Here is a 14,087-nt window from a genome sequence, read left to right as displayed (position 1 = left end):
TAGCTGTCGAGCATCCCTTATTTGGCTGGACAGTCCCTTATCCTAGCGCCATGTCCCGCTGCTGTCACTTATTGATGATGTCCCTTAAATTTCCCGGGTTTCAAAGGAAGCAGCTCCTCTCCCTCCCTCCTTGCCGGCCAGGGAGGAGGGAGGCTCCAACTGTGTTGCTTGGCTGCGTTGCTCACCCAATAAGTCTAAGAACGACTGGGGGGTAGAGCTTGCATGCCTTGTGCTGATCAAATCGGCTGCATTGCCTGAGGACTCGCCTTTGCTTAGCGCTTCCCAGCGGAGAGGTGACGGTGGTTTTCCTGGAGGCTGGAGGCTTCGTTTGGCTGCTGGCTGGGCTTTCTGCCTTTGGCTCGGAAGGGCTCAGAAGTTGAACATACCTGTGCTAGGAAAATCCCTTATTTTGGCTGCTGGTCCCTTATTTTTGAGGCTGCTGGTCCCTTATTTTCAAATTTGTAAGTTGACAGCTATGTTCCTAATGACCCCTGGCGTGGAATCTGTTTTTCTTCAGAGGTGCCGCTGGGTTGACATCTTCTATCTACTTACAACCCCAAGGTCTCATTCCTGATCAGTCACTTCCAGTTCAGACCCGATAAGCATATATGTGAAATAAATAAATAAAGGGAGGTCTGATAGGCTGTTCTGCATTCACACCTCATTTCCTTGCCGCCATTGCCGGTCATCTGACAGGTCGGCAGACTGAACTGCTTAACTGCTTTGTTATGTACTGAGTTGAATAGGATCCAAAAAGCAGCAGTCTGATTGGTCCTAGAACAATGCAGCAGTCTCTGGCACCTCTTTTTCTATAAAAAATAGTACTGGGTGTAACTGATCATTTAGAGTTGTTGTGCACTATGTGGCTTACTTGCATTTTAGCCAGGCACAGGCAAACTCGGCGCTTCAGATGCTTTGGGACTACAACTCCCACCATCCCTAGCTAACAGGGAATGCCTGATTTTAGCTGTATGTAACCCAACTTGGGAACGCGGGTGGCGCTGTGGGTTAAACCACAAAGCCTAGGGCTTGCCGATCAGAAGGTTGGCGGTTCGAATCCCCGCAACACAGTGAGCTCCCATTGCTCGGTCCCTGCTCCTGCCAACCTAGCAGTTCAAAAGCACAAAGTGCAAGTAGATAAATAGGTACTGCTCTGGCGGGAAGGTAAGCGGTGTTTCCATGCACTGCTCTGGTTCGCCAGAAGCAGCTTAGTCATGCTGGCCACATGACCCAGAAGCTGTACGCCGGCTCCCTCAGCCAATAAAGCGAGATGAGCACCGCAACCCCAGAGTCGGCTACGACTGGACCTAATGGTCAGGGGACCCTTTACCTTTACCTTTAACCCAACTTGAGACTGCATGGTAAAGAGCAGGCTATAAATACAAAGGGAGCTATGAACTACCAAATGTTGGGAGAGCACTAACTGTTGATTACCAACATTTGTACTCCAGTGTGTGAATGATGTGTAATGAATATATATTTTAAGCAATCATTAATTAATGATTTGTTTGATTGGATTTATCTCATTTCTATGCCGCTTTTCATTCCAATGAATCTCAAAGCAAACCATAAATAACAATAACATAATAAAACATAAAGAACAAATATAGCATGAATCATATAAAGTAATTAACAACTCATCAATGAAACAATCACAATTTATAAAACCCTATTAACAAAATGGCAACTTAAAAAATAAGCTATACATCACAATTGCAGCAAAGGTTATACGGTTAACAAATCAATGTGGCATTTATAATCTATAAAACAATATTAACGTGAGCAGAAGAGCAACTAAAAAAATAAGCTAAGCACTGTTAAGCTCATACACATGTTCACAACTAATGTGAGATAGAATAAAGTAGATTTTTTTTTAACAGCAAAACAGCAGAGCTGTGGCAAGATGTCGTTTCTTACGTTTCGTGTGCACAGTTGAATGGGCTAGGAATAAATAAGGAAACAGAGAAGACTAGTGTATGCTAAAGAAGCACGATTGGAAGAGCAGAGGAGGAGGAGTTCAAGCCTCCTCCCACTTCCTAGCTGGGTTATTCTGGGTCACCTCTGGTGCTGTTTTGTAATACAGTAAGTAAATTCTTTTTTCTTTTTCATGAAGGCTGCAGCAGTCCCACTCAGGGAAGCTGTGTAGGAGAAGCCGCAGCACCCGTTAGCAGACAAGCTGATTTCTTTTCCCTTTTAAAAATCTTTCACAGCTTTGGGAAATAACCCTTTCTAACCTCCCAGAAGAAAAGAAAACGGAGAACTTTGGAATTCCAGGTACGTAAGAGTCCCAGCGTGATATGCCAAAGAGTTTTCTGCAGGAAGTTGAGTGGGAGGGAGGCAGAGATGCCTTCATGAGTGTATGGTGCCTTGATAAAAATAACTGACGGCAACAGCTTGCTCATCGGTTCTCCTGCACTTTTAGTAAGGTTCGATTTACCCACATCTATTTCAAAACGTGTAGCTCTATTGGCGGAGCGACGCAGCGCCAGCTCCAGGATTTTGGCAACCCACGGACTTGGAATTTTCAATGAGCTTCCTTAACTTTAAAAAAGGCAAGCATGGAGGTCATGCATTATCTCACATAAAAAGGTAAAGGGAGCCCTGACCGTTAGGTCCAGTCGTGACCGACTCTGGCATTGTGGTGCTCATCTCGCTTTATTGGTCGAGGGAGCCGGCGTACAGCTTCCAGGTCATGTGGCCAGCATGACTAAGCCGCTTCTGGCAAAACCAGAGCAGCGCACGGAAATGCCGTTTACCTTTCCGCTGGAGCGGTACCTATTTATCCACTTTAACGTGCTTTCGAACTGCTAGGTTGGCAGGAGCAGGGACCGAGCAACAGGAGCTCATCCCGTCGCAGGGATTTGAACCGCCGACCTTCTGATTGGAAAGCCCTAGGCTCTGTGGTTTAACCCACAGCGCCACCCGCGTCCCTTATTATCTCACATAGATCCTGACATTTTGGGGAACTCTTCTGCAAAGCGAAAATTATATCACTGTTGAGTTGGAGCAAATGCCCACACTTGCCACCCTCTGGAGCTAGATCTGGAGTGTACCCCCTGCCCTGGCCCCAGACTTAACTTGTGGCCACACGATGAAGCATTCTGTAATAATAAGAGTAGCTGGGGGCTTTTGCAACAGCATCTGACGCACCATCTTTCTCAGCTAGGGGTCCCATTTTCCTCATTGCATGTCGGTACAACCCATTTTAAGGTTGGTGGAAGGGCTCCAGTATATTTCCCAAAATCAATGTGCAAGCACATGGGTAGGCAAACTAAGGCCCGGGGGCCGAATCCGGCCCAATCACCTTCTAAATCCAGCCTGCAGACGGCCCAGGAATCAGCGTGTTTTTACATGAGTAGAATGTGCCCTTTTATTTAAAATGCATCTCTGGGTTATTTTGGGAGCCTGCCTGGTGTTTTTACATGAGTAGAATGTGTGATTTTATTTAAAATGCATCTCTGGGTTATTTGTGGGGCATAGGAATGTGTTCATTTTTTCCCTTCAAAATATAGTCCGGCCTCCCACAAGGTCTGAGGGACAGTGGACTGGCCCACTGCTGAAAAAGTTTGCTGACCCCTGTGCAAAGACATAAAGAATTCTGAACACTATGGAGAAACCCCAAGAAATGTTGTTTGGTGACTGTTAACTGTGTGAGAAAAGACCATGTCTGCGAAGAGATTAAAATTATCACAAGGACATCATGGGACCAGCACCAGCAAGATCTTGGGTTATTCATTAACTGCTGTTCCATTGTTGCCGTGAACAAACTGCAAAGATAAATAATCCGATTCTGCACTTTAGCATCTCTGACTTCTTTAATACACACACACACACACAGAGAGAGAGAGAGAGAGAGAGAGAGAGAGAGAGAGAGAGAGAGAGAGAGTGGTACCTCTGGTTGCGAACGCGATCTGTTCTGGAGGCCCGTTCGCAACATGAAAAGAACGCAACCTGCAGCAGCGCGTCTGTGCATGTGCGGGTTGCGATTCGCCACTTCTGTGCATGCGCATGGCTCATTTTGCGCTTCTGCGCATGTGTGAGCGGCGAAACCCAGAAGTAACCCTTTCTGGTACTTCCGGGTCGCCGCGGGACGTAACCTGAAAGAATGTAACATGAAGCAGACGTAACATGAGGTATGACTGTATTTACTTTCAAGTAACAGTTACACAATTACAGAAAATCAAAAAGGAAAAGGAAACAACTACCATCAGAGAGTCATCCCCAAGTACACCAACAGAGCTTTGCCGAAGTGTATACAATGGTACCTTGGGTTAAGTACTTAATTCGTTCCAGAGGTCCATACTTAACTTGAAACTGTTCTTAACCTGAAGCACCACTTTAGCTAACGGGGCCTCCCGCTGCTGCCGCGTCGCCGGAGCACGATTTCTGTTCTCATCCTGAAGCAAAGTACTTAACCTGAAGCACTATTTCTGGGTTAGCAGAGTCTGTAACCTGAAGTGTATGTAACCTGAAGCGTATGTAACCTGAGGTACCACTGTATGGTAAAACCATCACAATCTTAACATGAAATGATGCATAGGAACATCTATTGTTGGCCACAAAGAAAAAGATAGATTGCATCAGCAGCAATTCCGGTATGCAGGGTTTTGTACAAAGGCATGAGGAAAGGAGAAAAAAATAGTGATTAAAATATGTGCTTCATGAATGCCAAACTGCACTAAAGACCATAGGCACTGTTCTACCATATGCCTCATGGTTTGCATAATCAATAAAGTCACCCCAGATAGCATAACAGTTGACGTGTTTCCCCTGGCCTTTTGCTACCCTTGGTATGATTTAGGCTGTAAGTACTTGGCAGTAACCCCCACTGAATTCAGCGGTACATTCCTGCAATCTTAGGATTGCCGTTCACTTTATGCACATTGGCAGGTCTTCCATTCACATTTTCACCCTCCTTCCTTGCATTTCTAGCCAACAGAAACAATTCCCAAGGGTCCCCAAACTTGTGTGGAAAAACAGGTCCTAAATTCAGACTGCATTAATTGACTCCAATGAGCATATGGATAGTGACCAAAAAGCCAGAACCACACCAAAAGAAAGAATTAGAAATTTATCTGCAAACAAGTGACAAATGGTGAAAAATAATAAATATGCATTTAAAATAGTAATTGATATAGAAGTAATAGAATTATATAACACGAATTACATGAATAAATGAAACCATTATAAGTCCATTATAAGCACTAGGTAGAAAAATATAAAGATATTTGCATTAGCCGCGTAAGGTATATAAGAAAGTAATTATTTTCCTAGCATCCTCCCTCCAGTCCAGGTAATTAAAGAGCAAAAGTACCAAGATTTTGTACTTTATCATGATATGATAAAGGCATTATTATATTCTAAAACAACATAGAAAAAGGTACTTAAGATTTTAAAGTAAAATCTTAGGGCTTTGTGGAATAATGAATCAAAGGTCCATATCACTCCAGTGAGGTTTCCAGTGGAAGATTCCTGAGCAAAAGCAACCCATTAGGATTAGGAAAAATAAAAAAGGGGGAAAGAAACAAGCCTAAGAAAAATCTAAGATTTTTTTGTGTGTGTTAGGAAGAATGATTCATGTGTTCAAGGATGTTTTTCTGCTCCTCCAGCCTTTGACTTAGGCATATGATCATCATCATGGCTTCCTGAAACCAAACTTTGGTTCATACAATAAGTGGAACTGTTCCTTCCATGTAGGACCCCAGAACCCAGATAATAAGTTTAAAGAAGACCTAATTAACCGAGGTTGCAAGAGACAACAAAGGGAAAGGGGAGATGGGGGACGCCTCATTCCGTGAAGGTGAACACTTTTCCATTCACAGAAAGAGATTTAAGGTGCAAGCCCCTAAGATTTCTTTAAGAAAAGTTAAAAGCACAGTGTCAAGAAAATCATTCTGCCATTTATGGTGGCCCTAATTAAAAATCAGCGATTCCTCTTGGAATCCGTGAGTTGATCTTTTGATAATTTTGATGTATCTGATATGTTTTTATCTGACTCTATGCATCACAGGTGGGACGCGGGTGGCGCTGTGGGTTAAACCATAGAGCCTAGGAACTTGTCGATCAGAAGGTCGGCAGTTCGAATCCCCGCAATGGGGTGAGCTCCCGTTGCTCGGTCCCTGCTCCTGCCAACATAGCAGTTCAAAAGCACATCAAAGTGCAAGTAGATAAATAGGCACTGCTCCGGCGGGAAGGTAAACAGCGTTTCCATGCACTGCTCTGGTTCTCCAGAAGCAGCTTAGTCATGCTGGCCACATGACCCGGAAGCTGTACCCCGGCTCCCTCGATCAATAAAGCAAGATATGCGCCGCAACCCCAGAGTCGGCCACGACTGGACCTAATGGTTAGGGGTTCCTTTACCTTTACCTTTATGCATCACAGAGCACTCATGCAGACTCACAGCAACCCCCTGCAGCAACTGTAGAGTATACAGACTTTCTATTAAACTTTAGTTACATTAACCTTTATGCATCTTTAAAACTTTACAGATGGCTAATGAAGAAAAACCATGCCCTTGTGACATTGGAGACAAATTTGAATATGAAGGGCACGGGCAAGAAATTTCTGTTGGGCACATCAAGGCCTACATCAACAAGCCCTCCCACAGCACAGACAAAGCTGTGATTGTGATTCATGACATTTTTGGATGGCAGCTACCAAACACAAGATACATAGCAGATATGCTCGCATCCCATGGATATACGTGAGAAATTGTCTCTATTTTTCTTAGTCTTATCTCTTTCAGTTGACATATTTCTGCATTATGAATTGTGAATGCAAAGTGCAAGCTGATGTAGTTGTTCAAAAATACTTTGCTTGACTAAACGTTTTACCTTTAGCTGAAGTAGTAAATGTGTATTATTTATATCCAAGCCACTCTGGGCAGCTTACAGAATATATATAAAACATAATAAAGCACCAAACATTAAAAACTTCCCGATACAGGGCTGCCTTCAGAGGTCTTCCAAAAGTTATGTAGCTCTTAATCTCCTTGACATCTGAAGGCAGGGCGTTCCACAGGGAGGGTGCCACTACCGAGAAGGCCCTCTGCCTTCTGAGAAGGCTCTCTGTCCTATTCTGATTAATAGTATATGTTGGAGACCCACAAGAAATTGCAAGGGGAGCAAGTGAGAATACACATTGGGCCACCCTGATTTACAAATAAAAACAACCTGAAACCTATAATGGAAGAGTTCGCAGCAGCACCACCACCAAAGGCACCAGCTTCTCTTGCTCTGCAGGACACATTCCAGTTTCTCCCTGCTTTCTGGTTACATCACACTGTTTCTCTTAAACTATAACCTCCAACATTAAAAAAACTTCCCTATACAGGGCTGCCTTCAGGTGCCTTCTAAAAATCAGATAGTTGTTTATTTCCTTGACATCTGGTGGCATGGTGTTCCACAGGGAGGGTGCCACTACCGAGAAGGCCCTCTGGTTCCCTGTAACCGCACTTCTCGCAGTGAGGTAATTGCTAGAAGGCCCTTGGAGCTGGACCTCATTGTCCAGGCTGAACGATGGAGGTAGAGACGCTCCTTCAGGTATTCTGGGCTGAGGCTGTTTAAGGCTTTAAAGGTTAGCACCAACATTTTGAATTGTGCTCGGAAATGTACTGGGAGCCAATGAAGGTCTTTCAGGACCAGTGTGTTATGGTCTCGACGGCTACTCCCAGTCACCAGTCTAGCTGCCGCATTCTGGATTAGTTGTAGTTGCCTTCTGCCTGATTCCCTGTAATTTCACTTCTCGCAATGAGGGAACAACCAAAAGGCCCTCAGAGCTAGATCTCAGTGTCCAGACTGGACAATAGAGAGAGAGAGAGATGCTCTTTCAGGTATACAAGGCCGAGGCTGCTTCGGGATTTAAAGGTGTATACCAACACGTTGTGCTCAGAAACGTGCTAGGAGCCAGTGTAGATCCTTTAGGACCAGTGTTATATGGACCCAGTGGCTGTTCCCAGTCTAGCTGTCATATTCTGGATTAGTTGTATTTATACCAGTGCTGTGATATTTGAAAAATGAACTTAAATTTATTTTCTATGCAGAGCAATTTGTCCAGACTTTTATAAGGGACAAGAACCTTGGAAGCTATCTAATGATTGGTCTACATTTGATGACTGGCTAAAAACACGAGATTCCAAGAATATCAACAAGTAAGGGCTTAAGTTAATTTCTTTTTTCCTTAAAAAATGTTTAGGGGTACTCTCATTTTCCAACTCATATTGAAATATTGCCCCTCAATGTGGCCAAACTTAGATTCACAAAATGTTTAGGGGTATGCGTTGTTAGGATATTTCCGTTCCACCTTAAAAGGGAGCAGGCTTTATGAGTCACAGAGTCTGCTCATGTCCTGTTCACAGGATGTTTATGTTTGCTATTCCTTTCGATTTTGCAGTCGGTCGGAGACACTGACTCAGAACGGTCATGTTTTTCTTTGTTCTGTTCAACGCTAAATAAAGTCTGTAAATATGCTCTTCTGCGGTGCAACTTTCTGGCTGTGTTTTCTGCTGATAAAGAGGAGTGTGCACGAGCCCTGGAATGTGGCTTCGTGTCGCTAATTGCTGGATCTGCGTGACTACGGGAGATTGATGGACGTCCGGCACACGGCTTGGGGCCATGATGGACTATATCTCCCTGGCAGTTTCCCAACATGCGTACCCCCATGTACCCCCAGATAAAAAGCACTGATTCCTGCTGTGGATTTTTGAGGCTGATGATATGATTGATCAGATTAAACTGTACACGTGGAGAGAGGATTTGCAGATTTTGGCCTCTGATAAAACTGTTCGGCACCATTGGCTATATTATCATTTATGGTGGGAATGTAAATTAGGGCAAGATTTTTTGGGTTTTAGCCCTAATATTCTTTACTTGGAGCTTGTTATTTTTTTACCCATATGCAACTGTACTCATTCTTTTATTCTTTATCCGCTTTTAATTCTCATCTGTTCTCATAACAGTTTTCTTTGTTTTATATACATTATAAAATGAAATTTTAAAATCTATACAAAAAACATTGGCCGTGGAATTATCCTCTACCAACCTCTTGGGTTGAGAGTGTTTAAAGGGCACTAATCTGTGCTTGTTTTCCCATGCTCATAGGCCTGCAAAGGTGTCACAACGTTGCACCATTTCCCATGCTGTTTTGCATCTTCACACAACCACTGGGTGGGACCATCTGTAGATTTGGAATAAAAGTATAGCCACCCAGCTTTGTCTTTCCTTTCCATCAAATCACTGAATGACAGTTGGATCCTGAACTACACAGCTGGATTCTGCAATGATACTTTTTTCAAGTGATCATGAGAACTTACGGGGTACGACGATTGCCGGAGTTTTGTTTCTTTTGGATGAAGAGAGAGTCCTAAAGTCCTAAAGGAGCTTTGCAATATCTGACTTATTAAAAAAATATTGACTGTAGGTGGAGACCAAGAGTTTAAACATTACAAAAAGCAAACCTCTGTCCCAAATCAGATGTCGAAAGAAGCACCCTCCACACATACAAAAAAAATGAGCTTTCAACAGGGCAACTTTCTCTGTTCCATTAAAAAACTGCAGTTTCCCTCACAAAGAGGATAAGGAAGAAACAAATGCCTTTTGCCAATATTATTCTCACTTTCTAAATGTTTCTCTGGCCATTTTTTAAGCCTGTGGGCAAATTAACTATAATTTCCCTAACAAAAGATTTTACTGGCAAATTTGCCAATACTTACTATGGAAGTTTGCAGCAGTCCTTTGGCCCCATTAAGCCTTTTTTTTTTGTTTATACCCTTAAATTCTCAACATTGTGCAAATTTGTAAGGGTGTCTTTTCACTGGTGCTTTTTTGTTCACTTATATTTCTGTGCTTTAGGGAAACGGATGTTGTCTTGCAGTATCTGAAGGAACAATGTAATGCAAAGAAGATAGGTGTCATTGGATTTTGTTGGGGTGGAGCTGCAGTACATCATCTGATGTTGAAATATTCTATCTTTAAGGCAGGCGTATCCCTCTATGGTATGTGTAGCTACAATAAGAATATTGATATCACCGTGTGCGTTAGAAATAATGGCCAGAATATGCTTTTCTTTGCAGCAGAATGTTTTTGACACTTGCACCAGGTTTTAGAAAATATATCCCTGATATACTTTGCACAGATGCTGTTCACATGCAACTCGTATCACCTAATCTGTACTTCCTCATCTGAAATAGTTATGCCTGGTTTTTCATCACCACTCTAAACTTATTCTAGGCTAGCTCAGTGATTACTTTTTTCCTTTCACTCCACCCTAAAGCAAATCTTTTAGAAGGAGGTTTTATTGGGATACAGCTGCCAGAACAATTGAAGGAACCACAGACCTCTGATTATTATAAGATCCTATTATTTTTCTCTGAAATTACATTCATTCAGTACCTGAAAGGCACCAGAAATCATTTTTGTCTTTTCTTTGGCTCCATATGTGCTGTTAAATGACTGGAATTTTAAGCTATTTTTAATCTTTCTGAGGATCGCAAGAGATATATTGGGCATATCCAAGAGCCTGTTTGCTTGGATGAACCTTCTATGTTTAGAGGCAGCATGCCGCTGAATAACAATTGCATGGGAGCAACAATCAAAGATGGATATTACTTCCATATCCTGCAGATGAGCTTTCTAGAGGCACCTTTAAAAAACAGAATGTTGAACCAGATAGGCTGTTGTTTGATTCAATAGGACTTTCCTTTAATGGAGACTCGTCCATTAGAGCATGTGTCAATATTAGGAGCCTATTATTTTGTATAGCTCACCACATATAAACTGGTGTTTAATGTCAGGCTTTGCATGAGCACCAATATGAAAGGATGCATTTTACTAACTTAACCAGATCAAAATATTTCATGGGATGTTGACTTGGAATTTACCTGCAAGTCAAACTTGTCAACATCAATATGACTTTGACCAGTCCTTTTGCTCTTCAAGTCCTTGTCTATATGGGATTCACTTTAAGGAGACAAATATGCTGTTGCTCATCCCTGATTTTGAACCTTTGGCAAAATAAAGATATATGAAAGGATTTGCATGCAAAATGTTAAATATTGCACTCTTACAGAAAGTGTTTGGCGTGCTTCATTTTAATGTAACTTTTATTGTTGAATACATTCTAGGAGTGATCAAATTTACAGAGGACAGTTGCAACCTGATGAACCCCACCTTTTTCATTTTTGCAGAGAAAGATGAAGTAATTCCTCTTGACCAAGTAAGGCATTATTTCAAAAACTGAGTTCCTGAATCAAGAGCAATATTCCTGGTGTATAAATTTTGCTGAAGAAAATGCTTTTTTGGGGGTGGGGAATGGCTTACAATTATCCGAAATCCAGAGTATGTTGGCTATTCTGGCTGGCTGAGTTGATATTTCTCTTGGAAATCTGAAGGTCATACATTTATACCATTTTTTTTGTCTCTGTTCTAAGATGTGACAAGTGAACTCTGGCAATCTCATAAAGAAATAAATTATTTCAGTACCAGTAATGTGAGGGTATATTTTTTTGTTGCAGGTCACTGCCCTTGAACAGAAGCTGAAACAGCAATGCAAAGTTGAGCATGAAGTGAAAATATATCCTGGACAAACTCATGGTTTTGTACATCGTAAAAGGGAAGATATTAACCCTCAAGACAGACCTTACATTGAAGAAGCAAGGAAGGACATGCTGAATTGGCTGAGTAGATACATCTAACTGTCTATTCATCCAAAAACGCATCATGGAAAAATTAGTGACAAGGATATGCTTTTAAAATTTCCAGAAGGAAACATTTGTAACATTTAACATTAAAATATACCACAGACTTAATCTGTTTGCCCCAAAACATCCTTCCTCATGCACACAAATGCACAGACAGACCCATCTGCTGGTGGTGATAGCAACAGCTACCTGACTTTGCTCCATTCAGCAACCTGTGCCTGAGCAGTTCACTACTCACTAATCTTCTCCCTTAGGCACTAGGATGCTCAGGAGTAGACTTCAGTGTGTCTGCTGCACTACCCATCTCTCAGCCAGCCAAAGATGAACAACATTTCGCCTATTGTTTTGCCTCTTCCTAGTCCTGATTCACCATCACCACTCAACCAAGCCATTGTAGATTTAGCTAGTTAGGGAGGTATCATGAGCTGAGCTACTGCCACTGCTTACAAGTAGACCGTGCCCAAGTAGAGAGAAAGTGTGTGAGAGACATACAGTAGCTATTGCAAATGGCAGGTCTTGGTCTTCCCCTACCAGAGTACAGTGCATTAACCACAAACTACTCATGGGCAAAACCAATTGAATCAACCAATAAATAAACTGACCGAGTAATTGGTTAGGGGCAGAAAAGCTGTTTTCTTTTCCTTGGTAACATAGTCCTGAAACATAAAGAAATAACGTTTGGTATAAATTTTCTATGCTGATTCCTCTATTCAATAAAGTTTTACATTGAATTGCATCATATTGCATTCATTGGGTGCCTAAGGGAATATGTCCATTAGCTGTGGTTAGCGATAGGGGAGAAACTCAGTTCGGTACATATTTCCCTGCAAATTTATCTGTTTTATACTTCCCAAAGCAAGATGTGAACCAAATTGCAGCTATCCTTAGAAATTTGCTTCTCCAAATTTTTGCAGTGCGCTTCTGAATGAAGAATTGGGTGGCCATCTGTCATGGATGCTTTAGATGAGATTTCTGCGTTGCAGGGGGTTGGACTAGATCAGTGTTTCCCAACCTTTTTTGGGCAAAGGCACACTTGTTTCATGAAAAAAATCTCGAGGCACACCACCATTACAGCCCCGTGACGTCAGCGCGCAGCGTCACGCCGGGAGGGACGCACGAAAGTGTAAGTTTCAATTTTTTCCCCTCCCCCTTGCCTTCCTTCTGTGCCAACCGCCAAAAAGCCAAGAATCGTGGGACCGCCGGCGGAGGGGGGGAGGGCGAGCGGAGGCAGCGGCGAGCCCCATTCCTCCCCATCCGCCCCATTCCGTGCAAGGAGCGCGAACAGGTGTGAGAAGGGGGTCAAACCTGCGGGTCGGCGCCGGGGAACCTCCAAGCTTTGGGGATGGGGGGAGGAGGCAGCAAAGCGAGGCAGGAAGGAGAGCGCGGCTTGGCTGGGTGAGCTTTGGCAGGGGCAGGGAATGAGAGCCGCGAGGCGGGCGCTGCGGACGGAGGCGCTGCCCGCCGAGCTCGCAGGCAGCCAGGCAGGCAGACGGCGAGAGCCCCGCGCTGGGCGGCCTCTCCTCGCCGTTGCCGCCCCGCCTCTCGCCGCCCGACTCGCCCGCCTCCCTCCGGGGACGGCGCCCCAATCGAAAATTTGACTTTTTTTAAAAAAAAAATCTTTCGAATTTTTTAATTTTTCCCACGGCACACCAGGCAACATCTCGCGGCACACTAGTGTGCCGCGGAACAGTGGTTGAAAAACACTGGACTAGATGACGCTTGGCTCCCTTCCAACTCTATGATTCTTCAGTCCGAAAAGGTGTACATGATGCATACATTAGGGGAAAATGTATATAAAGTGTACAGGCTGAGACCAATTCACATGGGGGTTCCATTCTCAGACCCCACACGAAACAGTGGGGCTTTCATAAGTGCACCCCATTCTGTTCTATCTCCATTCCACCCTCTTCCAGGTGCAAAAGGACCAGCACGTCAGTGATCGTGCATGATTTGGATATGCCTAAAATGGTCGCCAGCTGTATATAAAAATGAATACAGTGGTACCTCAGGTTAAGAACTTAATTCGTTCTGGAGGTCCGTTCTTAACCTGAAACTGTTCTTAACCTGAGGTACCACTTTAGCTAAAGGGGCTGCCGCGCCGCCAAAGCATTATTTCTGTTCTCATCCTGAAGCAAAGTTCTTAACCCGAGGTACTATTTCTGGGTTAGCGGAGTCTGTAACCTGAAGCGTCTAACCTGAAGCGTCTGTAACCCGAGGTACCACTGTATAAGTGAAAAGGCGCATTATATTAGGGGAACTTGTTTGAATAAATATATCTTAGACAAAATTGCATACAAAATATGTTTATTAGGATAAAAGATCAAATGCTGATGAGTTTTCATGAAAACTTTCTTTAAAAAATGGGAGATATGCAAATGAATGGAAATATATG

The 14,087-nt window shown here is 43.2% G+C and overlaps 1 protein-coding gene across 1 annotated transcript; it reads left to right on the top strand.

Annotated features, from left to right (window-relative positions):
• Positions 1 to 2,092: 2,092 nt before the first annotated feature.
• Positions 2,093 to 12,431, top strand: LOC308593860 (carboxymethylenebutenolidase homolog). Its single transcript, XM_081206628.1, has 6 exons — positions 2,093 to 2,274; positions 6,489 to 6,703; positions 8,042 to 8,149; positions 9,849 to 9,991; positions 11,120 to 11,211; positions 11,510 to 12,431. Exons 2-6 carry the CDS (start codon positions 6,489 to 6,491, stop codon positions 11,687 to 11,689), a joined length of 738 nt encoding a protein of 245 aa, XP_081062754.1. The 5' UTR covers positions 2,093 to 2,274; the 3' UTR covers positions 11,690 to 12,431.
• Positions 12,432 to 14,087: the final 1,656 nt, after the last annotated feature.

This window comes from Podarcis bocagei (assembly GCF_964188305.1).
Source record: "Podarcis bocagei genome assembly, chromosome: 8".
Classification (NCBI taxonomy): Eukaryota; Metazoa; Chordata; class Lepidosauria; order Squamata; family Lacertidae; genus Podarcis; species Podarcis bocagei.
Note: the sequence above shows the minus strand (reverse complement) of the source record. Positions and strands in the feature narration are given on the sequence as shown.